At 43.6% G+C, this 13,511-nt stretch overlaps 1 protein-coding gene across 3 annotated transcripts in view; it reads right to left on the reverse strand.

The window, feature by feature from the left end:
• Window positions 1-13,511, reverse strand: part of LOC141793154 (storkhead-box protein 2-like) — a 66,387-nt gene that overhangs the window by 21,631 nt on the left and 31,245 nt on the right. For 2 of the 3 annotated variants that reach the window (XM_074673642.1, XM_074673643.1), the window contains exon 2: window positions 2,778-2,930. In XM_074673642.1, coding sequence (XP_074529743.1) covers window positions 2,778-2,930 — 153 coding nt within the window. Of the gene's footprint in view, window positions 1-2,777; window positions 2,931-13,143; window positions 13,365-13,511 lie in introns of those variants that run through there. The other variant, XM_074673644.1, reaches the window with a different exon arrangement.

Consider the following 13,511-nt stretch of genomic DNA (forward strand, 5'->3'; position numbering starts at 1 on the left):
CTGTGCAGTTGCTTTGGTGACATGACGCAAGTTCACTAAAGGGGGAAACCCAGAACTGCTACACACACAAACACAACACACACACACAAACACACACACACACACACACACACACACACACACACACACACACACACACACACACACACACACACACACACACACACACACACACACACACACACACACACACACACACACAGTGATTCCCTGTGGGTGTCTGGGGTGTGTGAGTGGGCACAGTGTGTCCTGTAAAGATAAACACAGATAATAAATGTCTGTGAGTTCGTCCAGAGACACACTGAGGATGGTCTCTTCTGGAGGCAGATTAGCGTAGCTTAGCATAAGGCTTTGAGTGGGGAAAGTAAGTGGTTCTGTTCTTTTTCAGCACACCAAAGGGGGCATGGCCTGTTTACAGCAGGTGGGAAGGGACATGTTTAAAGTTTTTTTTACTACACCTTAGAGAAGATGCAGACCTGCTCAAAGTGGGCACTGACATTAGCTCAGGCGTTACTGAAACAGTGAAGCAGACTAAGAGCTGCAGCAGGGTCTGACTGAAACAATGACTGAGCCTCAGGAGGAGTTTTTCTTGCCCTGACATGAATATTTCCAACATGAACAATGTTACCATTGGTTTTCAGTCAGGCTCATGCAAACAGTGACGCTCATTGAGATCAACACAGACAAGCCCATGGAGTCTGCTTTAGACTGAACCAAGACAGGGGAGGGGTTAGGCCTAATGCAGGAGCAACACATGGTGCACTCTGCTCCTCCTCCTAAATGTAGGGAAAGCAGTTTGGACAGGAAGTCAAATCTGGTAAAGTAGTAACCAAAAACAACCTAGTCTGAGGTGGTCCTACCAAAAACCCATCCAGCAGAGTTTGTGTGGGCCAGGTTTCTATCTCAACAAGAAGTTTGTTCAAACAAAAATATCATGCCTTGTTGAGCCGGTTGAAGTTTAGTATATGAAAGTAAAATTTAATACTGAGACCGTGTGGTAGTCAGGGCACCTACAAATCTGGCACCAGACAAAACTCCAGTCCTTACTGTTCTGGTCCATGACACTGGAAAAGGATCTTCATGACTGAATCAACCAAGACAGACTGTCTGAACCTGGTTTGACTTAGGACGCGGGCACACTGGCAAACCGTGCCGTGCTTAATCACGCTTCAGCCTTAAAGCACGTTTTCAATGGCCAGTGTGACCGCAACTGTGCCGTGCTTGAGCACAATTCACTTCTCTGCTTTGGCACGCTCTGAAGAGGTGGGCTTCAGCACGGTTTACTTCATGCACAAGCACAAGCGCACAGACAGCGTGTGAGATCCATGACGTATAATCACCGCAAGCGCATTTCTCAACAATCATTTTAAACGAAGCGAGGTGTTGGAGGGCTGAGAAAACGACTTAATATAAGTCTAAATGTCTCAAAAGTTGTAGCAGTGCTCTCTATGACTCATTGTGCTGACTCTGATGAGATCGCGCTTCATGTAAACAGATGCTTCACGATGACGTACCTGCTGATACCTGCTTAAGTCTGGTTCATATAGGGGTAGTGTGACCACTGGCCGTAGGAGGTGTCCCAGTCCGATATTGATATCGGTCCAATATCAGCAAAAAAAAAAACAAGTATTGGCATCGTATCGGAATGCATCTAAAATCTCCGATATAAGCTGTTTCTGTTACCCATTGGTTAATAACAAATGGGTCAGTTTTTCCTCATACCTACTGTTGCTGACTACTGTTCTTTGTTTGAATAATATCACTTAATCAAGCCTTTTCTAACATGACAGACATACTACAAAATAAGTAATAAAAGTATGCATGTTTAATGCTGATATCGTATCGGATTCATATCGGTATCAGCCAATACTCAATGCTGCAGTATCGGTATCATATTGAAAGTGAAAATGTAATATCGAGACATCCCTACTGGCTGTACTCTCCAGATGGGGAACAGCGCTTGGGGGGGGGGGGGGGGGGGGTTGCAGCTGGACAGCTTCTGTGAACCTGGATTGAGTCCATGACCTAAACTGACTCTATGAACCTGGACTAACTGTGTGAACCTGGACTGTTTCAGTCATACTTAGGTCAGTGTAAACCTGGACTAAATGAATGACCTGAATGACACTTGAGTTACTATGAAGACCTGGAATGGCTCAATAAAACTGAAGTGACTCTATGAACCTAGGCAGCAGTCTGCACCACAACTGACTATTGGAACCTCAACTGAATGTCTGAACCTGGAGTCCCTGTCAAATACGAACTAACTTATGAATATGGTCGGACTGTATAGACCTAGTCTGAATGTGTGAACCTGGACAGACTGTATGAACCTGGACTGACTGTGTAGACCTGCACTTGTCTTTATTTAAGTCACTTCAACACTAACTCTCTGGTGTTTGCACTGATGTCTGTTGAAGTTTACACTTCCATCATGTTGCGCTGCTCTTTCATGCATCTACAACAGGACTTTATGTGAACACGCTGACAGGTGAGCACACCTGTCAGCTGGAACTGAACATATTATCAGGGCCTCATACCAACAAAAGAAAAGCAAAACAGTGCAGGCAATTCTTGAGTTCAAGTCCAAGTAATCACTTCTCAGGTCCGACAGGTAAACCTGTTGGTTCTTACATCAGCTGTTTATGAGGGTGTGTGAGTGTTCTCAGTGCTGTCACAAGTGGACTGGCTTTTCCACAAAAACTCTTTGAAATGCACAGTAACAAGCTCACACACACACACACACAGTTGGAGAGAACTTTGGTGAACACAGTTACCTGGGAAACATGTCTGCAGATGTTCGGTCAGAGCCTCCTGAGTCACAGGTTTGTGGGCAGAGTTCATAGCAGAGATAGCCAATAGCAGTACTTCTCCCAGAGGGATGAACTGTGATTGGCTGATGGGGGACATACTGATGGGTGACACATCACCTGTGGAGAGACAGAAACAGGTTCATTCCTCACTGTGTTTAATTAAATGTGCTGAACACAGACTGTAAAGACAGAGACCGACACAGCTCCAAACACACAGATCCTGCTCATGACAGTTTATCCCCCTCTTGAGGGTGAACTGTTGAAAAACAGACTTCTGCTTATCACCTGTTTCATGGCTCACGTAATGACCGTGTTTTTGTTTGTTTGTCTTTTCTCTGTCTTAAACTCAGATGAGGTGAAGTTTTCGGAGCACTCTGAGCAACCATAGTGTCCATAATGCATGATAATCAATGGGGGGGGGGCATTGACAATCATTGCATGTCATCCCCATCACCCTCCATACTGTCTCCTGCAGCCCCTGTCCTCTGGGGACCACACATTGTCACTGAGGACCCTGGATAGGCTGCAGTTAAGGGATGTGGGATCCACACCAGATCTCACTGGTCACCTGACTCTTAGGTCACCTGATCACTGTGATCACATGATTCTCAAGCAGAAAAGTTATTGTCGATCAGGTTCAAGCCATTTCCCTACAGCGTCAAGTAGTGCCTGTTGTAATTCAGTCCTCCCACCAGATGGTGGCTGTGGTGCATCTGAAAGTTGTTTGTTTACTGTGTGCATTTCACCACAGAGGAATTAATCTGCTGCATGATTAAAAGGAACAAATCAGATGATTTCTTAAGTATTTCAGACTGGAATTTGTGTGAGAGTGTGTGTAAGTGTATAAATCTCCTCTGAGAGCTTCATGTTGATGATTTGTAAAGTTCATGACCACTTAAACTGCAGACATACTGGCATGACCACAATCCAGTCAGAGAAGACCAACAGCTGCTGACCCTCATCCTCTGACACTCACACACACTGACAGCTGCCCTCACACACACACACACACACACACACACACACACACACACACACCTGTTTCTAAGAACAGCTGATGCTCCTCATGGTGCGTTCAGGGTGTGTGTGCTCCCTTCATACACTTGAAATCTATCTGTAACTCACAGCCAGCCTTCCTGTCTGCCATCAGATCCCTAAATGTGAAAGGAAGAGCAGGAAAGACGTCCCCTCTGACTTGCCCCCTATTGGTCTCTTAAACCCCGTTTGCACCAAGTGGTTCGACTCAGTACGGCATGTATTTTGTGATGTTCCCTCTGACTTAAACCAGGACAGATCCCCCAAATCCAACCTGTCCCACTTTTTGGTTCCCTTCATTTGGGAAGCTAGACATACTCATCCGACCACAGAAGGTGGAGCTACAAGCAATGCAGTCCGTTGATTGGTTGAAAGAATTGTCATTTCCTGTTTGACAGCAGTAAAAAATAAGAACATAAAGAGTAACAAAGAGCCATATGCCAACCACAAAGACAAACTGCTGGATGTCTTTTGTGGGTTCAGTGTGTCATGCTCACATTACATATCTGACATGGCTATTGTCATCTGGTTTACGTGCTCCCTACCAAGAAGGGTACGGTTGGCTGTGGAAACACAAACAGGATCAGAAACTTTACTGATCCACGCAGGACCGCTTGGTGGAAACAGGACTTTGGAAACATTATGAAACAGTTCTGCCTGTTAACGAAATCTCCATCCCTCAGCTGGTGTTTCTACAGTACCCTGCTCTGCTTCAGGACCCCTAACATGGATCACATTTGTGTCCGGGCTCAGCTGTGTTTACAATTTTTTTATGTCAATTAGCAACAAGAGCCGTGCTGTTACTTGTTATAGCCTCAATAACAGGACGTCTCTTTAAAACTGTCGACAAAAACAGGTGACAAAACAAGTCAGATGGCAGGTTTTTCATGCTTTGAGTGAGTGTTACAGCGTTTTCTGGGGTGAAGTCTTTGAGGAGTGAGACATCTCTCATCTGTACTGTCTGCGCCAAGAGTCAATCATGGAAACATTAAAGTTGAGTTGTAATGACAATGAAGTCATTAATGCTACAGGAATCAAGTTAGAGTTCAAGGACACTAGAATCCTTCTGTTACTGGAATTCAAAAGTCTTTAAAAAGTCAAAATCTTTAGATTCGTGAAACTATTCATGTTGGGTAAAGGTCAAATAAATCAGTTCAGTTTTAGTAAAGTGAGAGGACATGTCGGACAACTCTTTCAGAAACGACCCAGCACATGTAGACTGACGGACAAAAAAACAAGTTGTGAGAGCTACAGCTTTGCCCACAGGAGGCGCCAAACTAAGCACAAGAGGGGATGTTCCCATCGAGAGTCTGGTGGCTAAATAAGAGCCATGAAGCTGCTGTGGATCTCATCACCTCGTTAATCACTTTAATCAGCCATCTAACAAGCTGTTAGCTACAGCCCTGAGTCATGGAGCTGCTCGCACGCTGAAGACCAGCTGGAAGACAGGCCCAACCTGTCCCCCAAAACAGCTGCAAAGGGACCTCAAATAACCCCACAAGGGGCGGATCTGACCCCTGCCAGGGTCTGTGGTCAGTGAGCTCTGCAACCTTTAGAGATGGGTACCGAATCAGGTACTTTTATAGGTACTGACCAAATTCTGACAAGAATACCAGGTACCGATTCATGTAAAGTCAAAGGGTACCATGTTTAAGTACCTAAATGCATCTTTGTGACTGTGAGGGAGTGGAATAGTAAGCGATTTTCCATGCTGGACATGAACACAGCATTACAAGTTTATATTGAAGAATAAATGTGTTAAATTGAAAAAGTATATTATTAAACAAATTGATATTTTTTACCGCATTAACACACAAAAGTACCGAAAATCGGTACCGTTGAGTACCAGTATCGATTACCAGGTACCGGGCATCGGTACCGTATCGTTTCAAATGTGAAAGGTACCCATTCCTAGCAACCTCATGATCTGTGTGAACCTGAGGACCTGGCTCTTCAGGGTCCCTGTGAACTCAGGTGGAACCAGCAGCTCCCAGTCATGTGATGATTTCTGAAGAGGAAGCAGTCAGCTCACTGAGCATGTGCAGGTCAGACAGTGGATCCTCCAGAGGAGCTCAGGGATCTATGGCCTGAACCACACGTATATGGATATTTTTTTGATCGGATATCTCTGTCCTCGTTTAAAAAAAAATCTCCGTCCACACCACAGAAATATCTCTGTCCATACGAAGAGGCCAAACTGAAAACGATCACCTCTGAAGCCTGCAATGCCATGCCTGGCCGATAAGTGGTAGGTTAGCAAAATGTGAAAACCATAGAAGAAGAACGTTATGAGCATGCGCAGTCAAACACAGTGACTTGTTGCTGGGCACGTGACGTCATTGCGTCAACACCAGCTCCGTTTAACACCGCTACACGGATCCACTCAACTGGATATTTTTTTATTTCTTCACTTTTTTATCCGTTTTTAAAAAACTCCATTTATGTGGGTGAAATTGACGTGTTGGTGTGGTTGAGAGGCCCAATTGAACAGAAAAATGTGCGTTTAGGAATATACCCATATACGTGTGGTTCAGGCCTTGGTTGGATGACACTACCTTCAGTTAAAGCTGCTGATTAACAGGGAAACCTCCTCAGGGAGCATGACCATCAGGGTCTGGAGTCAGTGATTAGTCACTGATATCAGCAGCAGTTCCTGAAGACACAGATGAAGCTCTCTCTGACTGTTGACCATAAACCAGATCACCTGCACAGGTGTCTATGAGTGTGTCTAATAATCACTGGATGATTGGTATTTTTCCAGACCAGAGCTGGGTGTATAAGGAGGGTTAGAGTACACTCTGAGAGAGGACAACCACCACAAGTTGTCAGATCTAAATGAGTCCTGAATTTATCAAACAGATTAAAAAAACAGTTAGACAGCAGACCTTTAAAGGACCAGTCTGTCTCTGTAGAGGAATCAGGTCCTTATAAACCAGTCCTCAGCGGCTGAGTCATAGTAAAAGAAATAAACCCTAATCTTACCTCTGGAAGTCAACAGGGGGTTATTTTTACACCGCCTGATGGGAGTGAAAGTGGTTTAAGGATCCCAGTTTAAACACATCAAACCTTTGCGTCACCTGAAAAGGTGTCACTCCACCCAAGACATGAAGGAATCCGGAGCAGCAGTAACTGCTGATTAGGAATGTGCAGAAAGAGATGACCCACTGAGTGAGGACATCAGTGAATTCACACTGGATGAGTCTCTTTTAGAGAGCGGACCCAGGTTTAACCAGATAATGCTGTGTCAGGAACAATATCCTCTGATACTCGGCCGACTAATCCCAGTTATAAATCTATTGTTTAAAAAGGGGGTATTTTTGAAGCTTTTATTAAGACTTTACTGTTCTGTTGCCCCCTCCTGTAATATCTATATGATTTAAAGCTAAAAAAAAAACACTTTTTATTCAGTTTGCAGTTTGCTAAGAACTGCAAAAGTATATGGACAACATCCAGTGGAAGTGAGGTCTCCACAAAAACTGCCCCTCCCCCCCGGTGACTGGCTGCAGTATAGGTCAAAAACTTTGTCTCCCAGTTCATTCCAGATGGGCTGTTCTCAAACTTTTCAAAATAACTGCACGCTGTAGAAATGTTTCTCACATCCGTATGCTGTGGTGATATGAGGATATTCCTGGGCTGTGTTGTGTTCAAGTCCTCTTTTTTCTGAAAAGTTTCTTTTTCATTGGTTATAGAGGTTAAAAATAGGGTTTTGCGTCAAGTTAAAGGATGATTGACAGCTGACGTTCTTGTGTAATTTTTTTAAGGAATAGCAAGATACATTGGGGGGAAGAGCTAAGAAGAGATTAGACTCTGAAATAAAATAAAAATAAATTATCACCAGGCTCCACTTAGATTCTGTCAGAGTTGGTCATAGTCCCTACTGAGCAGACTCTGGGTGCACAATGGCGCTGCCTGTGATGGGTAAAACCGTACAATGGTAAAAGGCAGAGCCACGTTGTCCATTCTATACACAGACTATCACTCAGACGTGAGCTCAGACCAAGGAGCTACTCAACCATCTCTAAAAAAAAAGAAGTGGAGCAGTATCCCGTCTTGCAATCCAGACACTGAATGAAAAAGGACAGACACCCCACCTTCAGCAAGTGTTTCCTTTGATAGAGTTAGGGAACAATCACTCTGGGCATCCAAACCTTGCCGTACTCAAGCACGATTTTTACACAAAGTTTGATCACAGAGAGCACTGCCACAACTTCAGAGACTTTTTGACTGATGGCAAGTCGTTTAGTTCAGACACAGCCCTCTAACAAACCCGCTTAGATTAAAATGATTTATAGAGAGGAGCAGCGGTTATTCGCAGTGATCATTCGTCATGGATCATACCATCCGTGTGCTTGTGCATGAAGTGAAAAGTGCTAAAGCCCACCTCTCCGAAGGTAGAGAAGTGAATCAAGCTTAAGCACGGCGCACTTGCAGTCACACTAGCCAAACAAAGTGGGCTATAGGGTTGAAGCATACTTACATAAGCACGGTACGGTCTGCCTGTGTGACCATGTCCTGAGAACAAACAAGCATGATCAGGTCTGAACTAAGGCTGCAGCTATCGAATATTTTAGTATTCGAGTATTCTACTGAAAACTCCATTGATGTAATCGAGTAATCGGATAAAACGCATTTTTGTTAAGTTAAAGAGCAGTTATTTATCAAATGAAAATTTGTTTCAAGCAAGTGTAAAATCAAGTGACTTTGGGTGATAAATTCCAAGTTCCGTGCCATCTGATGAGATGTGAGATATAAGCAGCTGATGCAGATCAATACATGCTTTCATATCAGTCTCCAAACTCCAGAAAAGAAGCTAGATTTGTTGCTAGTCGCTATTTTGAAGAAGAAGTGGCTTGAGGGGTCTGAAAACTCTCTAAATATGGCGTCAGCTCTATTTGAAATACCACTCTTTGATCTTTACAGAATTAAACGATTCCTCGAGGCGAAGAAAATTCCACGATTATTTTTTGTAATCGAGTACTTCGAATTATTCAAGGAATCGTTTTAGCTCTAGACTGAACCTAACCATGGTTGACACATTCAAGTTCATCCACAGAGGGGGCTGACAGGGCTCGGTTGACATGCACACTTCCTGTAGAAATGAGAGGATTTTCTTTTTTTAAGATATGTTATTGAATCATTTTAAACGCATAGTTTGCATCCATATGTTCATGTCTTTAGCTGAACATTGGGAGATACGTAGGACAATCTAGTGGATGAGTGATTCTGCCCCACAGGGTGAGCAGGATCCTGGTACCTGCTCAGACTACTTTGTATTATCCCATCATCACTGTACACTATCCTGCATCTGAAGTCTAGTTTCTACCACAGGCACCATTTAGGCAACATGAAGAGCAAAAGTGTTGTTGAGTTTTGGCCTCTCATTTTCACAGAGACAGTGTTTTAGCCGACCTAAAAGGGAAACTTTTGAAAATGGCCTCCAGAGTAGAATGTCTCTGAACCATGGCCGTGTAAACAGCAAGTCAGAGTTTTCAGTGGAAAAAGTGACGTCATACTCTGCTTTGCACATTACACTTTTAATGTCATAATTTAAATTGCCATGCATGTAACGGACCACAACAACAACAGCAGCAACATTGGCAGACTGCCATGTTGTGCTTACGCTGCTCATTCTGCTGAATCAGCTGACTGGTTTCAACAAAATGTCTATCTGTTGCTCCACTTCTGCAATCAACGAAGACGCATTCAATATCAGGGTATATGCTGAAATCTTGAGGTTAAATTCAATACCTTTTTAAGAATTTTTTAAAAACCTTTCAAAAAGTCTTTAGAGTCTATCCCGACTTTAATCTGCTGTCAGCAACCAATCTTTGACAGTCGTAGTTTGCATTTTAACATAAATTAGATAAGCTGAGAAGGAATAAGGAAAAAAACAAGAATTTATTTCATCATTGTCAAGATTTAGGACATGTGCTTGAGATTGTGTTATTTGCTTTCTATCAGCGTAACATATAGACGGCTACTAAACTGCTGTACAAACTGAGTTTGTTGTCACATTAGCCTATGGCTATGTTGGGCTGCTAGCGCTACGTATAGCCCGCACCTCACAAAATTACAACTTTGCTTGTTGTCACTTCTCAAACAACAATGCTACGTAACTGTATGGATAAATACCTGACCTTATCCCATTGTATCCGGTAAAAAGGTGATTTGAACAACGAAAATTTGTTCCAAAACAACTGAGATCAGGGGAAACTGGGGGAAGCTTTCTCGAAATCGTAAGAATCCAAGATCCCAGGTCATCAAAAGTCTGAGAAATTTTCTCAGGAGGCTTGAGAAACTCTAATGATCTAGAGAGAAATATTTTGAGATGCTAAAGCTTTTTCTAGATCCTCACCCTGGTCTGTGATGAGTGTGACGAGCAGAATGATCATCCAATCACCAGGTGTGGTTATTTTTGAAGGTTTAGACCTGGAAAACATTTTCGAACCATATGGACTATTTCTGTGGCGGATATATGAAACTGTCTGTCTGGGGTGTCAGGTTAGTTTGTAACAGAAGGAGGAAAATAAACATCCAGGGATACTTTGGGAGGCAAAGCTTGAATTCCAATAAAATTTAATACCTCATGACATTAGGATTACGACTTTTTAATACTTTTTAAGGGCCTTAATTTTCCCACAACTGATTTATCAACTTTTAGTACTTTTTAAGACCCCGCAGACACCCTGAATATTAGTGCTGCACGATTTGGGGAAAAGGTGCGATTTGCGATTAGGTGGACAATACTGCGATTGCGATTGCGATTGTGCTTGCGATTTAATAAAAAAAGTTGTGTCTACAGTCTACAGACTTGCTTGGTTATCATGGAGAAAAATCTGAATTGCATGTGCTGCGATTGCGATTGCGATATCCTCTTTTGCGATTACATAATTGCATGTGCTGACATAGCGATTGCGATTGCGATATCCTCTTTTGCGATTACATAATTGCATGTGCTGACATAGCGATTGCGATTGCGATTGCGATTGCGATAATCGTGCAGCCCTACTGAATATATATGCATGATGGTAAACTCACCTCTACTTTAGGGGAGGGCTACCAAAAGATTCTACAGTGATATTGCCAACTACCCGCCTAGCATGCATACTAAAGCTTTTTCAATGACGCAGATTTTTTTCACTGTGTTTTATGGATTTTCAAGTCAAACATTGTTGTGAAAATGGGGCCTCAGTGTCCAATCCAAGGTATAGCCTTTGCTGTACCTGTTTTCGTTGCCTTTTTCCACACAAAAGCCTACATGCATAGCCCCATGTTCATCTCCTGACCAAATGTACCAATGTAGTAAAAGCATGAAGACGACAAGCCCTTTCCTCCCATGTGGTGGTTTGCTGTGTGCTAGTTCCAGATGTATCAGCTTCAATATAACAAACAACTAGAGCTGAAACGATTCCTAGAATGATTCGATGTACTTGATTACAAAAAATACTTGAGTAATTTTCTCCGCCTCAAGGAATCGTTTAATTTTTAAAAAGATCAAAGAGTTGTATTTCAAATAGAGATGAGGCCATATTAAGAGAGTTTTCAAACTCCTCTAGCTCCCTCTTATACAAAATAGCAACTAGCAACAAATCTAGCTTCTTTTCTGGAGTTTGGAGACTAATGGGTCATTCTACTAAACGGGTGCCATTTGGGTCCACAACATTTGATGAGATGTACAAGGCACCAAAAATAGTTGAAGTGTGTTTACAAATTTTGGAGCTACCAAAGCAAATGCTCTTATTGACATGCTGTATCAGAAAATTCTATTTCTTTAAGAGAATTTTTTTATTTGAAAAATAACTGCTCTTTAACTAAACAAAAATGTATTTTATACAATTACTCGATTAATCGATGGGATTTTCAGTAGAATACTCGAATACTAAAATATTCGATAGCTGCAGCCCTACATACAACCTTCAAAGTAAAAAATATTGAGACCAGAAACAGAGGGAAGAAGTATGAAGTACTCATGACTGTGTAGACCACGGCAGGGCAGGGTCAACACATAAGTCTACACCAGGTTAAAGACTTGGACTTCTAAGTTCATGGACTACAAGCACATCACATGCAAATGCACTCTTTCTTCTTCTGCTCTTTAAAATCAAACACTACTGCTACTATGTCTGTCTAATAAAGATTATTACAGCCCAATATCTGTAGTACTACTTAACTAAACCTAAAACTACAGTGGTCTGTGCTCCTACCACAAACATAACATCTACTAAAACAACAACCCCTTCTCCTGCTGCTGCTGCTAGCACAACTTTACAGCTTCATCCACAGACTACATTATCCGTCTGCTTCTTGTTCTACGTGCTCTGCTTTCTATCCAAAAGCTGCTGCTTCATCCTGCTCTCTGTGCAGCTGAAAGTCACACAGCAGCTAACAGCTAGCAGCTAACAGCTAGCTCACACACACCAGGACAGAAAGGAGTACGTCATCGTTACTACATCTGATCAGCGCAGAGTGAAATCAGCAGCTGTTGGATTTGACTGTTTCTGCTGTCAGTGAGTGCGTGTGTGAGTGTGTGATTGTGTGTGTGTGTGTGTGTGTGTGTGTGTGTGTGTGTGTGTGTGTATGTGTGTGTGTAGGCAGGAAGATAACGTGACTGATGGAGGAGAAGAGCCATTTTGTAGCAGCAGCTGTTAGCTTATGCTAGGTCTGCTCATTCCATTACTACTACACTGTCAGAGGATGGGGGGGCAGAGAGGGGTGAGGAGGGGAGACAGAGGGGAGGGGGGGCTGATTGGGGGGTGAGGCAGACAGATGGAAAGAGCGAGAGAGAAATGAAGACAGAGGGAGGGAGAGAGGGTAATATGTTGTGCGATGTAACATGCATGCAGGGGGTGAGGAGGGGTGAGGAGGAGAGCAGCTGTGTGAGGCAGAGGGTGAGGAAACTAAAGGAGAGTGATAGAGCAGCACTGACTGCCCATGTCTCTCTCACTGCAGTGGTAGTAAACAATCAGCCAGCCTCCTTTGTCCAAACCTCTAAACCACACCCCCTTCTTTTGTCATGCGCTCCCTCCTCCCCCCTCCCTCCCCACACTCTCTCACCCTCCATTTCTCTCTCCCTCCATCCCTCCCTCCATCCATCCCCCTCTCTTCTCTTACCCTCTGTTATCTATCTCTCCTGCAGTATGTTTGCCTCCCTCCCTCTTTCTCTCTGTCTGTCTGTGCTGCTAATGCTAACTAGCAGCTGCAGCAGCTGCTAACAGGTTAGCTAATGGCAGACATGAGACAGACAGACACACTTACACACACATACACTCACACACACACTCACACTCACAGGTACCTCAGCTGTTCTTGGTCCTGGTTCAGGAGAAATGGTTTCAGAGTAAAATCCAGTTCAGCTCCTGATGGCAGCGCAGCTCTCACACACACTCTCTCTTACACACACACGCACTAGCTCATCCTCCTCTCTTTCACACACACACTCAGCTCCTCCCCCTACTGACACACACATACACACTCACACAGGCGTCGTCCTCCTCTGTTCTCACGCGCTCACACACACACGCACACACTCACTCACCCCCCCTCCTTCTTTTCCCACTCACACACAAATGAGCATTCAGTCAGGGGCTACCCACAATCCCCTGCGCCACACAAAGACAAGGGGGTGTGACCAATCACACACCGCCTCACTCTGCAGCCGAGGTT

Source organism: Halichoeres trimaculatus, unplaced genomic scaffold (assembly GCF_033239565.1).
Source record: "Halichoeres trimaculatus isolate MK-OKI-2021-1 unplaced genomic scaffold, fHalTri1.1 fHalTri1_scaffold_7, whole genome shotgun sequence".
Lineage (NCBI taxonomy): Eukaryota > Metazoa > Chordata > Actinopteri > Labriformes > Labridae > Halichoeres > Halichoeres trimaculatus.